Source organism: Larus michahellis, chromosome 6, assembly GCF_964199755.1.
Source record: "Larus michahellis chromosome 6, bLarMic1.1, whole genome shotgun sequence".
In the NCBI taxonomy this organism is placed as follows: domain Eukaryota; kingdom Metazoa; phylum Chordata; class Aves; order Charadriiformes; family Laridae; genus Larus; species Larus michahellis.
In genome coordinates, this window is record NC_133901.1 from 60,551,993 (window position 1) to 60,569,345 (window position 17,353).

The 17,353-nt window shown below is 41.5% G+C and overlaps 1 protein-coding gene across 1 annotated transcript in view; it reads left to right on the top strand.

The window, feature by feature from the left end:
• SORCS3 (sortilin related VPS10 domain containing receptor 3) overlaps nucleotides 1-17,353 on the top strand; it is a 303,634-nt gene that overhangs the window by 159,349 nt on the left and 126,932 nt on the right. The window contains exon 4 of the mRNA XM_074591880.1: nucleotides 6,600-6,758. Within this exon, the coding sequence (XP_074447981.1) occupies nucleotides 6,600-6,758 (159 nt within the window). The remainder of the gene's footprint in view (nucleotides 1-6,599; nucleotides 6,759-17,353) is intronic.

Genomic DNA, 17,353 nt, shown 5'->3' on the forward strand with positions numbered 1-17,353 from the left:
AGGTTGTGTATATACCTCTGAGGGCATCCTTTAGCTTGCAGGGCAAGTAAATTGCAGTTATGATGTAGGAGGGGAACAAATAACCAAATATATGCTAGTGGGAAATTTCAGGTGGTCAAGCATTTAATCTAGAATGCTTCAGCAGGAAAAAATTACTTTTCTCTTAAGAGAGTTCCAAACTATTCGCATGGAACATACTTGTGATTAACTGATTTTTTTCGAAGAAGAAAGTGATTTTTGTATCGGGAAGCCTTTAAATGTCATTTGATTTTGGTTTCTCAGTTTCAAAAGGAGGAAAGGACATCATAAGTCCAAACAAAGCAAAAATCCTCCATTTGCATTGACATTTCAGTATAAATTGTTGAAACTTTTTGCCTTTTTAAACTCAAAGCTAATATGGAACTTTGGGAAGTAGGCTTAGCTCCATAAGTCTTATGGGACCACGCAATCCTTTAAATGATTTAAATCAAAATAGGAAAGCAAAAAAACCCACCCCAAAACAGCTTTTTTTCGTTTTTTAAATCAGATTTGTGTTTTCTTGTTGTTGATGTAGATGTAGCCTGGCTTTAGGAAGGACCTAAAGTGCTTCTGAGTAGAGGTTCTAGTAGGAGGAGGCCAAAAAAAAAAAAAAGCCTTTTCACATGTCAGCTGAGCACATTTGCTATGGAAATCACAGTGATGCTGTAAACATGAAATGTTAAGTTTCTGTTTTTGCAGCAGTGTTTGTGGCAGAACTACCTTTTCAATCGCAGAAGGGGACAATGCAGTGCTACAGAGCAAATTGCTAATACTTTGCTAATGAGCTGTACTTCCTTTGTAGCTATGGAGGCTTGGGTGGTTTGTAGGTGTTTTTTTTTTTTTTAACTGTTTTGTTTATTTCCTTTTAGAGTAGCACTTTATATAGGCAAATGAGAATGTAACCGGGACCGCTGAAAAGGACCACTTATGAAAAGCACATTAAAATGAAGAGGAAAATCAGAAGGCAGTACACAATAGTTTAATGCTATCTACTTATTTCTGGGAACAAAAGACATTTATTTTGAACCTGTCTTCTTTATTCGTTTACTGGGATGCTTCCTGCTAATGTAGCTCAGTGGTGCTACTGCTACAGATATGGTACCTATAAAACTTTTTCACGCCGATTTAAAGAGATGCACTTTGGTAATTTACAGTGACAATTTATGTTGGCTGAGAAAAATAAAAGGATTCAGTGAAAACGAATATTAATAAGAATGCCTTTTGTGTGGCACGTTGTTTCATTTTTTTTGTTCAGAGATAGTTTATTAAAAGATTCATTTGTGTACAAAACAGATCGGTTGTGCTGGGATAACACAGAACCAGGGAGCAAGAGTGGTGATAAAGCTTTTGAATCTGATGCTATGGATACAGGTAATAGGATGGGGGTGTGTGTGAGGGTGGTTGTTCTTGTGCCTTGGGTGCAGAAGAGGAAGGATAGCAGTGATGTGCCAAGCAGGCCAGTTAAAGTGAGGGCAGAGCCATGAAGGATGCCGAGAGAAGAACTGAGTGCCTGACTATAGGGGTCTTTGGCATAACTGCAGTAGGCAGGTTCAGGCAGATATGAGCTCTGGCTACCTGTAGCTCCATGGCAGTAGAGTCTGGGCACATTGTAGTGTTGTGCCTGTGAGAAGTGATGTAATCGGTGATGTCAAGACTGGAGGCAACATGGGCTGCAGTGATCATACACTGGTGGAGTTCGCAGTCCTGAGGGATAAGGGTCAGGTGAAGAGTAAAGTCAGGACCCTAAATTTTAGGAAACCAAGCTTCCAGCTCTTCAAGGAGTTAGTCAATAAGGCTTCCTGGGAAATTGCCCTGAGGGACAAGGGAGCAGAACAGAGCTGGCAGACCTATAAGGATGCTTTCCATAAAGCACAAGAGCTCTTGATCCCCAGGTGTAAGAAATCAGGAAAGGAAGGCAAGAGACTAGCTGGGGGGTGAAGAGATTGAGAGCAGCACTCAGAGAGAGGACTTGGGGGTACTGGTGGATGAAAAGCTGGATGTGAGCTGACAATGTGTGCTCACAGCCCAGAGAGCCAACCATATCCTGGGCTGCATCAAAAGCAGCGTGGCCAGCAGGTCAAGGGAGGTGATTCTGCCCCTCTACTCCAGTCTCATGAGACACCACCTGGAGTGCTGCATCCAGCTCTGGAGCCCTTATCACAGGAAAGACAAGGACCTGTTGGAGTGGGTCCAGAGGAGGCCACAAAAATTATCATAGGGCTGGAGCACCTCTCCTGTGAGGACAGGCTGAGAGATTTGGGGTTGTTCAGCCTGGAGAAGAGAAGGCTCTCGGGAGATCTTATTGTGGCCTTTCAGGACTTAAAGGGGGCCTACAGGAAATACATGGGCAAACTTTTTAGCAGGGCCTATTGCTATAGGACAGGGGGTAATGATCTTAAATTGAAAGAGGGTGGACTTAGACTAGATATAAGGAAGAAATTTTTTACAATGAGGGTGGTGAAACACTGGCACAGGTTGCCCAGAGAGGTAAGTAGATGCTCCATCCCTGGAAACATTCAAGATCAGGTTGTATGGGGCTCTGAGCAACCTGATGTAGTTGAAGATGTGCCTGCTCGTTGCAGGGGGGGTTGGACTAGATGACCTAAAGGTCCTTCCAACAGAAACTATTCTATGATTTTTATAAGAAATGTGCTAGCTTGTTACTGGTGCGGTTCGGCGTTCCAGATCACAGTTGTCTTTGTGCCTGGCTATCTTGGAACAGAGGAAGAGGAGTGTGTTACCATCTTGACTCATCCACCTGGACATAGCCTACGTGAAACCAATACTGAGAAAGATGTTTGCGTTAACCCAGTGGCACATCTGAGATTTTAATCAGGGTAGCAGGAGCTCAGATTCTTAGTTTACAAATCCTTCCTTAGTTTTTATTATATTAGCCCCATCAGAGTGCATGCTGCTTTATTGGATTTGTGCTGTGATATGGTATCACTTTCCTTCCTTCCCACTTCTGCATTTGTTCAGAGCTCCTTTAAGAGTCCTAAATACTCTCCAACAAATCTGAGTGACTCTTAGCTACTTCTCTGGATTGTTTTCAGCCCAAATACATCATGGCAGGTATAGGTATGACATGTCCCCACCTTGTTCTTTCTGCCTGCAGCCTGTGCTTCTTATTTCCTGGGATAAACCCCCTCAAAGTATTCAGAGCTGGATGTGTTTCCTGATCACGTGCCAAAGATCTCAGACTGTTCATTGTACTTTATGTTGTTCTTGCGAAGTGGCCTCTCCGAATCGTCTCCCTTCTATGTGCTTCCACCGCTGGTGTCTGATGTTCTGCTGAACTGAAGTTCATGCAGAGCAGCCCTGTGTGTGTCATCACTGCCCCAAAAGCTCCTGCTTTAAAGGAGATACACCACGTACCAGACAGCTCTCTTCCTCTGCATTCATCTCCTAAGGAACTACCTGAAGTTCAGTCTGATTTTCAGCCTGGTTTGTTTTGTCTGGTGCCTGACATTCATTGTCCACTGAATTTTGAAGGTCAGGCTATAGCCTGTAGATGAAAAGCTATGTAGTATAAAACCACCTCACCTCAAGTATGTTTTCAAGGACTTACCCTTACAAGTAATCAATCCTGCCTCCCCTTCCCCTCTCCATGTAAACTAGAGAAGGCAGCAACTGAAAATAATATTATATATATGTGTGTGTATATATATATATATTTTAGACTGTAGTAAGGTGAAATGTGATTTCCTTTTTAATAAAGGCTGCCATTTAATTTAATATTATAGAAAATTATTAGATCTTAAAGCCCTATAAATTACATTTGACAACTCTCTGGTTCTCCTTTGCAATTCCTTATGGCAATTATAAATGGCAACCCAGGGTGCTGGCATAAATGCTTATTCTGACCAGAGTTTGTTTATTGTCTCTTAACGAAAAGCGATTAATCTAAATCACTACTGGGGCGGATCCTTTGCCCTGGGCCCATAATGAGAAGTGGTGGTTTCAGGCCTTTGACAAATGTCCTGCTATTTCCTCTGCCAAAAGTTGTCCCCTGCATCCATAACTTCCAGCAGAAAAAAGACATACAATTTAAAAAAATAAATAATAATAATAAAGCCCAGGGTCTCCCACTCTTCTTTTCCTGCTTGGCACATAACAAAACTCTGGACCAGTCCTAGCGGCATGACTGGTGGTGACCTTTTCTTTTTAACTGATTGAGCCTCCTGTTTCTTCCATCCTGCCTTGTGTAGGATCAGCCTTGCCTGGGAGGCTGGGTGACAACAGAGATGTCAGGTTTGTTCTTCTCTCCATTTGAAGAATGGAGAGTTGATATCAAACTGGGTGAAGAGGGGTGGGTGACTAATGGATGGCACCTGCAATGAGATACGACTGTTGTTAGACTCTTCCAGCTTTCCCTCTAGCTGTTAATTTACCTAGTTTGATGGCTTTCTTATTTGGTCTTACAACCACTGTTATGCTTCCAGAGGAACATATTGCCTGGCTTTGTTGAACCAGCTGGTGGAATCATCACCTTTTCTATCTTGTTGCTTGAACTAGCCACTGAAGTGTTGCAGATCATGTGTGAAAGCACAGAGTGGATGTTTTGTGTGTGTACCACATCAGGTCTATGCAACTGGTAGCTGTCTGGTGCTCCTTATCTGAGGGCAGAACTCTAACAGTGACCTTTTAGTATACAACATTATTAACTTTGTAACCTTCTGTGACATCAGGTGGAAAGTCTTTTTATTCCTGAAGTATCCTTCCTTTTAAATGTGAGAACTCTCTGGAATATCTTGTTATATTGGCAATCTTAACATCCTTCTTTCATTCTGCAGATGCAAGTGATTTTTACTAAGCTATGTTACAGTTCTCTGCCTGGCACAGGCAATATGCTTTTGATGAACACGAGTACACTTGGGGGACAAAATGTCTTGAAGTCTCAGTCATCAGTGGCAGAAAAAACATCTTGGAACAGTCGGGAAACCTTTCTTATTTGGAGCAAAATGAAATATGTAGTTTGATCTGGTTAGAAAGAAAAGGATGTACCAAAGCCTCCTTGTAGGTGGAGGTCATCGGGACCTGTTCTCAAGACTAATTCCCAGGGAGTCAGTTGCCTGCGGGGATGTTTCCCACGTCCCATGCTGTGCACCAGAGCACAACGCAACTGCACTTTTCCAGGGCTTGTGGTGTGGCTTTCTGCGGGAACAGGTGGAGATTGCTTTATGAAGCTGGTAAGCAGTATATGTGAGGGATGTTGAAGGAGCTCTGAGCCTAAGCTGGACTCATACAGGTGGCTTCACCCTGGGACAACACTCAGTTCTAGTTTCAAAGGCCCTTTTCATTTCTTAGTAGAAAGGATCAGAAACCATTTACATTATAGTTACTTGCCCTTGGTGACTTCACGGAGTTGATGAGGCGCTTAAGGTAAAACAAGCGCTGAAATTTTTTGCTTAATCAAGTTCTAACATACTATGGATCTCACTATTCCTTGCAACTGATTTTGGCTGTCAAAATTAATGTGTTTCCCTATTGTAGTCTTGAAGTTGGAGCTCTGTGAAGGTGGATAAGAAAAGTTAACGGGGACATGTGAGTGTAACAAAACTGCAGGGGTCTCAGCTAGCTGATCATCCTGCAGCTAGCTAAAAAAGGCAGTTCCTGGATCTGTTTTCCTGCTGAAAGGCAGTTTCTATATTTGTTTCGGCTACTGTATCAATAACCTGCTGTGTTTAGCACAGCTCTAATTTATTTCCCACTGTTTGCCTTTATTTTATGGTACTGGCATTTGCTTTAATGTGATGTCGTTTTCTCCAGATGTTAATAAGATGGTGTTAATGTTTCCACAACATTTTTCTTGATAGCATTTATGTAGAGCATGCCATCTGATAATGTGGAATCAACCCATTTAAAAATATTGGTAATAATTTTCTAATTAAAATTAGAGGCTCAGAAGTGTTTTCCTCCCTGTACAAATTGAGGTCATACGCTTTCCCGCACTTGGGGAAAATTATGTATTTACTGAGTGAATGAATATCTCCTACTGTATAAATTGTAAGCATGATATATGTGATCGTGTATCAATGTTTATGCACTATTTCATTATTTCAGATGTCAGCAGCTGATCTAGGTCAGCATTCTGTGTTTCCAGTGAGGTGATGCTCTCATTTATAGCTCTGCAAGCTGCCAAATAATGAGCCTTAAATCTCAGGAGCCTCTCTGTTGTGTACTTTTGGAGAGAGTATTCCACATTTGAGAAAAGAGAGGTGGTAGACTGTAAAGGGAGCAGGAAGGCCTGGTGGGCTGTCTGAAGTTGCTATACCAAACCAAAATCAGCTTTGCTATCAACATAGCATTTTTCCTTTTTGTTAGGCTTTCTGAATTTGTCTGGATAAAAATAAAATGAAAAAAGGAATCACCGAATGAATCTATGGATGAATCACCAAATAAAATGGAAGTGAAACACTAAACCCCCCTCCCTCCTATTGGGAAATCCTGTGAGCTGTTTACACTGTTGGGCAATGTTCTGAATACATCTAATAGGAATCAGTGCTGTATGACCTCACTTTTAGATGATGCTCCGTTTCCCTTTTCCATTAACAGTCTTTCCCCTCCATTTTTCTGTTTAGATCATGCTTCTTAGTGATCCAGAGATCGAGAGCAGCATCCTCATCAGCTCTGATGAAGGGGCTACCTACCAGAAGTACCGTCTGAACTTCTATATCCAGAGCTTGCTCTTCCACCCCAAGCAGGAGGAGTGGATCTTGGCCTACAGTCTGGATCAAAAGGTGAGCAACTTCAATGATTCTTGAGCCAGGTGTTGAAGGGATAGTGTCTAGAACTGTGCACTTCCAGAGATGGTAAAGAAATTACGGTCTGCTTTTCTGCTCTCACCTTGCAGATTTAAATGTGCTCAAAACCCTGTCAGTCACTCCAAAGCAAGCTTGGTAAATGGAGCAGAGTTATACAGTGATCATGATAGGTATGGAAACTTTAGTAGTGGTGATAGTATGAAAGATGAAAAGAATCTGAGATTTGGCATGACATACCAAGTTGTTCTAAAAATCTATTGATTTGTAGGCCTTGGTGATTGCTGAGCTGTCTTTGAGGATCGAGCACTCAGGCTGACTTGGTGCCTAACAGCTGGCTGTTAGGCATGAGAGGCTGCTCTTTCTGCTTGCAAACTCGACTGGGTTATCCGGATATCAGTGAGCAGCAGCAGATGACAAATTCCTCTGTGCCACTTTTTAAGTCACTTTGCAGTGCCTTCTATTCATGAGAACTCTGAAGCCTGTTGCTTTGTCCTTAGCAAGCCTGCTCTTACATAGCACTCATCTGTCTTGAAAGATGCTGGGCAATGCAGGTGCAACGTGACTTGTAACGTGTTGTGGCTATGGAGTGTGTGCTTCAGCTCTGGAACAGCAGTCCCCACCAGAGCCCAAACCTGAGACACAGTCTGGATGAACAAGTTACAAATTTCAGAAAGCTTAAAACTTGCCAACCTTTTATCTTTCCTCTTTTCTGTTTCTGTCATCCATAGACTCTGGAAAGTGAAAACATGCTGAATAGCCACTTTAAGATTTTTGCATTAATTTTTCAAGTGTGTGTGTGTGTTCTGGGTAGGATTTAAAATTCCTACAATTATTTTTGAAGTTTTCTGAGCTAGTCAGTCTCACATCCCAGCTATAATGACAATACACACAAAATATTGTGCCTCTTGTATTTTACAGAATTTTCTTTGAAAGGCTAGTGCAAAGCTTTACCCAAGCAGTTACTGAGAATATAATCAAATAATCTACTACTGCTGTACTTCCCGATGCAACCTTTCCATCCACTTGTTAACAGAACACTATGGCAGGCACCAGGTGGTTTGCTGCTATGCTACTGATGATGCCTGAGTGACATTTGCAAGCACAAAGCTATTGTAAATACACTCCTTTCATGGTATCAAGTCCTTCCTGTGTGAAGGAGTTAGTCAAATGTCAAATAGTTTTGTGCATTCAGATCTTCGGTGTAACAGGGATTTTGAAGTAGGCTAGAAAGACCAATCTATTTATTTGATGTCACAGAATGGTTTGATGCCACTTTTAAACCGGAGGTAAAGATTTTAGATGGTACTGCTGTTTGTACAAAGACAGCTCTGAAAGAAACAGACATCTGCTGAGGCACTCATGGTTGTGAGAAGCCAGATATGACATGCTGAGTATGCGTTTGCAAAGAGATCCAGCTGTAGTGAGTACGGAGCATCTGCTCTTGTGGTGAAACACTGTACTTCTGTTTCCAGTGCTTTGTACCCTTTTTATGACATGTTAGCCACTGGAAGGTGAAATTAAAATACAAAGTATGCACACACACTTGACTGTGAGGTTCTAATTATGCTCTTCTGGTGCAGTACAGCAATAGTGGCTCAGGAACATTTTTGCTTCTGCTTCTTCGGAGTAATGCATTTGAGTGCCCGCATCAGCTCTTCTCTTCTGCTCAGATGAGAGCCAAAGAAAATGAACATCCTGAGGCTGCTTGCATTTTATCTCAGGAGCTGAACAAATTTGTTGACGGTGTAAGAGCAAAGATGAGGTCCTCTGCAGCTTGTTGGTCAAAGGAAATAGAGTAACACAAAGTTCAGGCTTTACCTTTATGTCTGCCTTTGCGTTCAAGGCCACTCGTGATGCTTTTATTCAGTGTTCAGAAAGATGGCCTTACGTGCTGGTTGAAAGTTGATCCTTGAGCGGAACCATGGAGGCAGAGCTTTTCCCAGTTGAAGTTTTTGCTTAACATAACCCAGGTATAATTATGCTCAGCCACACCTTGGCTTAGTAAGAGCTGTAAGAGAATTGTCCCTCTGGCTCAGGATCATGCAACTTCACTGCAGTTACAGTTGATACTGAGATAATGGGCAGTGCTGTTAGAGCCCAAAGACGGTGCTAAGGTTGTGACAGTGGTGCTATGCGAAGTCACTAGATGAAATCTTCTGAGAGGCCAGTGTAATACGTTCCTGCCTGACTGGAAACAGGAGTACTGCCACAGCCGAGTGGGAACCAGAGGTCAGCCATGACCTTCTGCTAGATGAGGGTTAGGCCAATGTCAAGAAGTGAATTTTAGGCTAAAAATACTAAATCCTTAAGTAGCTTTATCAGTTCTTGTGCATCTTTGTAAGACTATTGCAGTTGTTCTCCTCTATTGTTGTCTAGAAGCCAAATCCAGATCTCACACCTTCCCACGCTGCTATGCCATACCCTGTCTGTCCTATCTGCGATCGTGGAATCATTCCAGTGACAATGGCCATTTGATCTCTCTGCTGCTGACCAGAAGAGAGATATCAAGAGCTCCTAAAATTAGTGGTTAGAGAGGCTGCCGTAGCAGCTGTGAGAAGGCTATCCAAAGACATGTCATGCTGTTGCCAGGGGCTAATTCTCCCACTGCAGCCTCGTCCTGCTGGTACTTCTCTGTCCTTTGTTTTTGTGCCCATTTTCCTGTGAGGCAGCATGAAGTTGCCTGGCACAAAATAGGTGGTGCTGGATCAAATAGTGCTTGCGTTCTCCTTTCATGTATCCAGGTTTTTGCGATACAACTGCTCTGAAACACTTTCGATTTAAATGCATGATAAGGGCAATAAAATAAAAAGTTTATGATTAGTCTGTAACTTGCAGGAATACTCATCCACAGGTACTGTGACAAGGGAGGTGCCGATAAAAGTACAGTGCCTTCAGTGGTGCAGCCAACTCTACAGTGGGAGACCATAGTCTTCCACTTCTCTAAGCTTTGAAAGTGTGTTTGACCTTTAAAGTCTGTTTGTAATGACTACTTTAAAGGCAGATTTAAAAATGCAAATAACTCTGAAAACAAATCAAATACATACAATTTGACTCCCAGCAGTAGGAACTATCGAGGGAAAATCTAATCCATCCTCTCATAACTGTGCATGTGTAAACAGGTTTGCAAATTTAATTTAATTTCTTAGATTAAAAAATAGCTTTCAGATTAATATTTATTTTATTAATTTTCTTTCAGTTAAAAATAATAATATGGTGTTGTAAGCAAGCTGTGGTCAACTTGGATTTTAATGAGAATGATGAATCTGAAAATCCATTTTGCCTGGTATGTTGTTCCATACAGTGAAATGAAATATCAACAGGTAGTGCCCTGTTGGTCTTATAATAATTGAGTTGGTCACTGCCTAGATAAAAAGACCTTAAAATTGTTTTGTGTCTAAAAATAGAAAACAATATTAAAGTTTTTGTTTGAAATAAAAATACTCAGTGTTTTGAATCTTCCTGTTAGAAAGTTTTCCTCTGACCTACGGTTCCATAGCTGCAATTCCAGGCTCTTTTTTAATCATTCTTTTATCCTAAGCATCCCTCCTTCTTTTTAGCGAAGTTCTACACGTTTGACAACAATATTAGGCTATTTATCCAGTTGATTAAAAAAGCAACCAGCCATCTAAAAAAACGCAACACATTTTGAATTCTGTCCTCTAACAGAATTATTGTCCCTTCCAAGCTGATATTTTAGAAAGCATATTCACTATTCCAAACTTAGAAGTTGTATTCACTATTCTAAGACAGTAGTGAATAAATGGAATAATGTAGAACTCTGTGACATCCTTGTGGAACCACAGTCTGACAGTGGCCAAGTGATAACTGTTTTCAGAATATGGCATCCAGTTAGTTTTTTACCCAGCCAATAGTAACTTCCTACAGTCTTTTAGCCTACTTAGGAGAATGCTATGAGAACTCAGAATGAGTGTATGTATCTGTGATACGCAAGGCTCGTCCTCTCTTTCCTGAGCAAGTGATGCCTTCCTACGGTAATCTTCTGGTTGTGAATTTTCTCAGCCAGTCACTGTTCTGCCACTGTTATGTGTAATTTTGATCATAAGTTTATGCTTCAGGCTTTCCTGCTGGCTCTCTTGTACTCTCAGCCTTGACGTTCAGGCATTGCAGGATGCTCTGCAGATAGACTTACTGTTCTCACTGCTCCTCTTACAGCCTTGTTGAATAACCCCACTCCCTTAGCTTATCCCTTGCATGGATCTGTTTTTATACCTGCCTGTGGACTTTTGCTATCAGTCCCGCACGATTCCAGGTTAAAGCCCAAACCTCACAGCAATCTTATCTCCAAAAATGACCTTCTCCTTCTTTAAGAGAAGAAGCCCATCTCTTCTCAACAGAACTTCTCCTCGAGGTATGACTTCATAGCTGAGAAAGCCAAAGGTTTTCTGACAACACTGTCTTTTCCACTGACTGAAATAATTGAATACAGCACCAGTTCAGTCCCCAAATCTTTGTTACCACTCCCACATGGGTATTGTCCCACTTTTTCCTCTTGGAGCTATTCCCAAGAGCAAGGGGGAAGATTCAGTGAGAGGGGTGGAGCTCGGCAGGCTTTCTGAAAGATGTTTTGCTGTGTGGCTGCTGGTTACTTTGTTCATTTAAGGACAAATCCCAGCTACTGCCATTTATTTTCTCTTTGGAATATCCAAAGAGTTGAGGATACTTCCTCAGTAGGAGTCGACACAGCATATCAGTTCCTGTTCTTAATTTTTGTAGCCAATTATGACCCTCGTATGCCTTGCTAACTCTCTTGCATTATTAAATAAATGCAGTATGGCTGAGCCAAGAAATGTATTTGTGTGGCACAAATGTGTGGCAAGTTCGTAGACCCTAATGCCTTCTTGCAACATATAAAGCATAGACAGGAGGAATTTTTGCAGGGCTTTAAGCAAGCATGGGTGGGTGTACTACTTCCCCCTGAGCGGCCGTGTGGCATTGTGCATTTATCAAGCCCTGGGAGATTAATTGCAACTTGTGAGTTGAAAATCTTGGATCTCTTCCCAGTAGCTTTGTGTGTGTCTGCTTTATTGATAAAATAGTGCAATCTGATGTGTGCACGTGTTTGTTCTGTTAGTGGCCCCCTGTGGCCTTTGGCAGAAGGTGGACGCTATGTAAATGTTATAGCCAATTTTGCTGCAAGTCAGGCTGGGTCTCACTAGTGGTGTCTGTGTTGGCACTTGGGTGCATGAGCCCATACAAAGGGAAAATGGGGCTACGTCATCCACTTTTCACAGGTTGTTGCAGAAAATGTATAGGAAGCCATTTTAAATGACCCTTGTATCAAAGTATGATGGGAAGGGGAATATATGAAAAAGCTGTGATATTCTGTGTTAGAAAGCATTGGAGACTGCTTTATGGAGTGCTGTGAAAGCTCAGAGTATGCCAGCACATACATGAAGTATAGTTTTCGTTGCTGCCATTCATAGTGGCTGGGGATGAACTGGTCTTGCATTTCTGATACTAATATTTCAAGTGCCTCATCATTTGTCTCATTTATCCAGGGAACCAAATAATTCTTAATAAGCTCAACTTTTCATACCTCAGTACCCCTCTAGGGAATGGATCAGTCTGGAGGTGGAAAAGGAGGGGAGTTTCCAGCTCCATGGAACTTCTGTCAGAATGACATTGAAAATTCTTTCAGAGCAATGTGCACAACTTTCTTGCATGAATATTTGTGTAAAAGATAATTTAAAAAAATAAGAGAGAGAAAATACTAGGGAAATAGGGAGAGAGATATTTAAAATATTTCAAATCACTGTTGTTAAGAGAAAAAAAATTATACAAAGAGATACTGTCCCACCTGTTCCTTACAGGCCAAACTGTGATTTGGAACCCACTGGGAATAGGTGAGAGACTGAATAATTTGATAACAAAACCATTTTAAATTCCCCAACTACACCATCATGAATTTGAGAACAAGAAGTTTGGCAATCACTGGCTTCTCCCTCCATAGGGCTTAATCTGCAGCAGGAAGGAAACAAAAGAATGTGGGTGTCTTAGTATCTCTTTGAATGAGGTGATAAATAAAATGTGCAAGATAACATTCTGCTGTATCACCAAGTTGCACCTGGCAGACAGTATCAGGTCTGGCTGAGGAGATTCCTTCAGTGTGGGAGATGTGGCAAGTAATGATCTGAAAAGTGAATGTGGTGCATGTCAGAGCCCTATCTTGACTTGACGCTGCTGAATTTATCAGAAGGAATCACAGATAGCACTGGGACTACCTGGGAATTTTTTTTTTAATAGCCTAGACACGCAGATCTAGAGCCATGAAGGCAGTGCCTTTCTGCTGCTGGGCGAAATTCTCCCCTGGAATTTGTGCACAGGCTCCCAATACAACACAGGGCAGTCAGACAGCTAAGGGTGGGATTTTTTTTTTTTTTTTTTTTTTTTTTTTTTTTAGAGTGTCCAGTTGGGTAGAGTGCTGCCAAAGAAATTCAGTGGGACTTGCTGAGAGGGCAAGGCTGGGTTCATATTCTTCTCAAAAAGTAGGCCTTATTCCAGGCAGTCAGCCATCTTTGTTTGGGTTTCTTTGTGATGAGCCATTTTCATAGAATTATAGAACAGCCCAGGTTGGAAGGGATCCCTAGAGATCATCTGGCCCAAGCTTTTGTGGGAAAGGGAGCCTAAATGTGATTATCTAGTACTCTGTCCAGTCACGTCTTGAAAGCCTTCGGTGATGGGAACTCTACCATGTCCCTGGGGGAGAGGTTCCAGTGATTGATTGCTCTCACTGTAAATTATTTCTTTCTTATACCAAGATGAATCCTCCCCCGGTGCAACTTATACCCCTTGTCCTCTTCACGTGGCTCCTTATGAAGAGGAGTCAAATAAAGAAATTAAGTCAGACTTTCATATGGACATTCACACGTGGAGAAGACCACAACTCCTCATCTCCTCTTTCCCTGTCATAGCAGGTCACTGCGTTTGGTTCCCTGAAGGACCCTTGGTTGCTGTGTCTCAGGGGGTGCCAGTGCTGCAGACTCTTGGGCACATGGGGACTTCAGGGTTGTGTTCAGATGAAGATATTGCAGCTCCTGATGTTAGATAGTGCGATTCTAAGGTAACAGCTGCACACTGCAGCCATGCTGAAATTAATCAGTGTGTGCTGCTGCGTGTCCAAAGGGAGATGTGACTCCAGCCCAGGCCTGTAGGTTTTCTTGCCTTAGGACCTGAGGTATGGGGCTGATGAGGAGAGGTGGGTTAGTGGCTGCCTCACATCTCATTTTGATATAAATCAGCAGGCACCCAGACCTGTCACCTGGTCCTCAGCAGCACTCCTGGGCCTGGAATTTAGATATAACTGTAGTTGTCAGAAGTGTGAGCAACCTCTCCTTTTATCAGCAACAACTTGAGACTGCACCTCTTGGGTAAAACTCAGCTTTTCTTAGCAAGATGTGAACATTATATTTAACAAGGAAATTAAGCTCTTTCTGCTCCTGCATGGATCCTCACGGTAGAATCATCATTTCATTGTATGATGTGAGAGAACACACTGGGGCTAATTTCTCATTGTGGCTCATTGATATCTGAAGAGCATGATGACTGTGGTTCCAGGCCTATGGATACAATACTCGGCTTTCAAATTTTTCTTGCACCAGTCACTTGGCATTTGAACACCCTGCAGAGTGAAGCTGGAGGCACACCTACTGCTTTCTTTTCTTCACCCAAAGGGGAAAAAAATCGAGGAAGCTGCCATAATAACAATTACTCCTACAGGCATATCGTACTGAGGAATGAAATAAAGTCAGTATGTTGCCCAGCTATAAAGGAACACTTAGTGTTTCGGGTTTAATACAAGCCATATTACAGTAACTGCTCTTAGAAAGTCCCCACCATACTGACTGGTCCATTGTATTATACATTCATAGTAAGAAGCAATCCCTGCCCCAGAGAGCTTGCAATTAAACGTGAAGCTGACAGACAAAGCATTGTCCCCAGAGTATCCATAGTGTATTCAGGCACAGGTCATTAAAGTGTTTCATTGCCTAACTACCACTGAGGACTATAACAAAGTCAGAAACTGAACCCAGATAGAGTCCTGTTCCCATGACTTAGCCACAAATAAGCCTTTCATCTCTTTGCCTTTTGAATGGTCTTCTGAGAACATCAGGTTCTACAAACATATCATGTGTCCTTTGCTGGACAAGCCACCTGCCAGCAGCTCTCCCAGGCAGGCAGGGCTCCATCAAACAGATAAACTGAAATGTTAGTAAAGCTAAAAAAACCCAAACCAAACACCCACCCACCCCCAAACCCTTGAGATTGGGAATATTTAAAGGCAATTTACAGAAGTCTCTTCTTCAACATGGTAATGAACTGGAGAATCGAAATCACTTAACTTCATTTACAAATCATGAATATGTATCAGTGCCTTTAAATGAAAGAACGACTAAAACAGATATAGTGTTTGTTCAATTCATTAAAAGGAAGACAATTTATCAGGAGGGTTTTTTCCACGCTTAAACTAAAGCTATATGCAAATGTAGGGAAATCAAGACCTTGCGCTAATTCTGCTGCATGATGAATATTTTTATAATCCTAATTAGAACTAGTCATTTAGTTCAGCAATTTCCCCCAATCTAGCCAATTTGAAATTAAAATAGATGCCTTGATTACAAAACTCATTAGCAAAGAAGCACCCTTTTTGCTAACCAGTTCATTTGGAATGCACAAACTGAATGAAGTGAGGAGCACTTGTGTTGTCAATTGCTGTAAGTGAAGTGAGCCTTAATTGTTAGCATTGTGAAGTATTTGTATTGCTGCATGTTTCATTGCAGTATAATATATCATTCATTAAATGTAACAAAAGCAGTTTTTAAATGATTTAATTAAGTGGTATTGGTGCACCAGGTAATTTTTATAAAGTCAAATGTCACAATTGTTTGCATTTGAAGTATTGATGGGCATTACTGTCGGAAAGAAGACATATGACTCTGCATTTATCATTCTGATTATGGTAAGCCTGGCAGTTTTAATAGGAGATGAGAAATTAAATTATGCAGCCTTGGCTCTACTTCAGAAATGCCCAATGAATTTTGGCCTAGCAAAATAGTGAACTTCGGGCTTGTGATGATTTGTGGTGGTAAAAAGAAAGTAACTGCTTGTGAAACTTGATTTAGCTGGAACAGACTTTCCTATTGCTTTTTATTTATGTTATAGATACTTCATGAACAGGTTTTACTTTGAGAAGGAAAATATAGAGATAAATGGAGGGAGACACATTCAATGCTTGAATGTGCTCTGCTGCTGAAGAAACCTAGTTTATCGTTTAACAGAGCAAGGATCCTGTGGTTTATTCCTGGGCCGCGCTAAATCATGGCTGTATATTGATTTTATCTGGAGCCTAAGTGGGGCGAGGGGTGGTTATAAATATAGCAGATGGGAATAAACATGAAGGAATGAAGAAGGTTGAAGAATAAGAACACCGGGGGCAGGATTTATTTTGCCTGACTGTAGAGATCTAAAATGTAGCAATGTATACCTATCTTAGGTGTCGGGGCTGTACATAGTAATTGGTGGTGATCTACTGAATGGTGTTGATTGATTTCTGGAAGCAAATGCAGGTGACTATTTTAGGATGAGGTAAATTGTACCTTAGACTCGTTTGTATTGACTAGCCTCCACTGACTGTCAAGAAAGTAATTTCCTTTGCAGAGATGTAAGTATTTGCTATATTACCTGAGATTAAGGGACTTGAAACCAACCCTGCTGTCTGGATGTGTGCAAAATTGATTACATGGGATATGATTCCAATATGATCAAAGCAACAAAAAACATTAAGTTTCCCAGTTCCTGCTATCATGCCTACAGGTTATAATGACCCCCTGCCCTGGAGGAGAGAGCAAACATGATGTGCAAGCAAAGATGGAATTCCAAATCTTTTGTTTTTCTTTATCAGGATTAATTTGTGTATATATGAGTTACCTACCAGGCTGCTTCAGTGAAATTAGATGATTCCAGAAGGGTTTTCTTGGGCTTTTTTCCCTTTTCCTTTCGCTCTCTCTCTTTCGCTCTCTCTCTTTCGCTCTCTCTCTTTCGCTCTCTCTCTTTCGCTCTCTCTCTTTCGCTCTCTCTCTTTCGCTCTCTCTCTTTCGCTCTCTCTCTTTCGCTCTCTCTCTTTCGCTCTCTCTCTTTCGCTCTCTCTCTTTCGCTCTCTCTCTTTCGCTCTCTCTCTTTCGCTCTCTCTCTTTCGCTCTCTCTCTTTCGCTCTCTTGTTTTCTTCTTTCTTTTTTTCTTCTTTCCCTTTTTCTTTGCCTTCCAAAGCTATGTCTCAGTATTTGCCCAGCCTGATGGCACCATCAAGTCTCCTCTAAAATCTGTTGAGCAGAATTATAGATGATACCACTTTCAACTGAAGAGAGAGCGCATTTCAGCTGTTGACTCCACTCAGATATCTGTTGATGCTGACCATGGAAAACTTCAATTTGGTGTCCTTTCCCCTCTCATTGAATTGACTCCATGTAGTGCTTGAGTTTAGAAATGTGACTATTCCAGGTCAAAGAACAACAGGATTAATTTTAACCAAAATATCATAGCTGAAGTAACAGAGA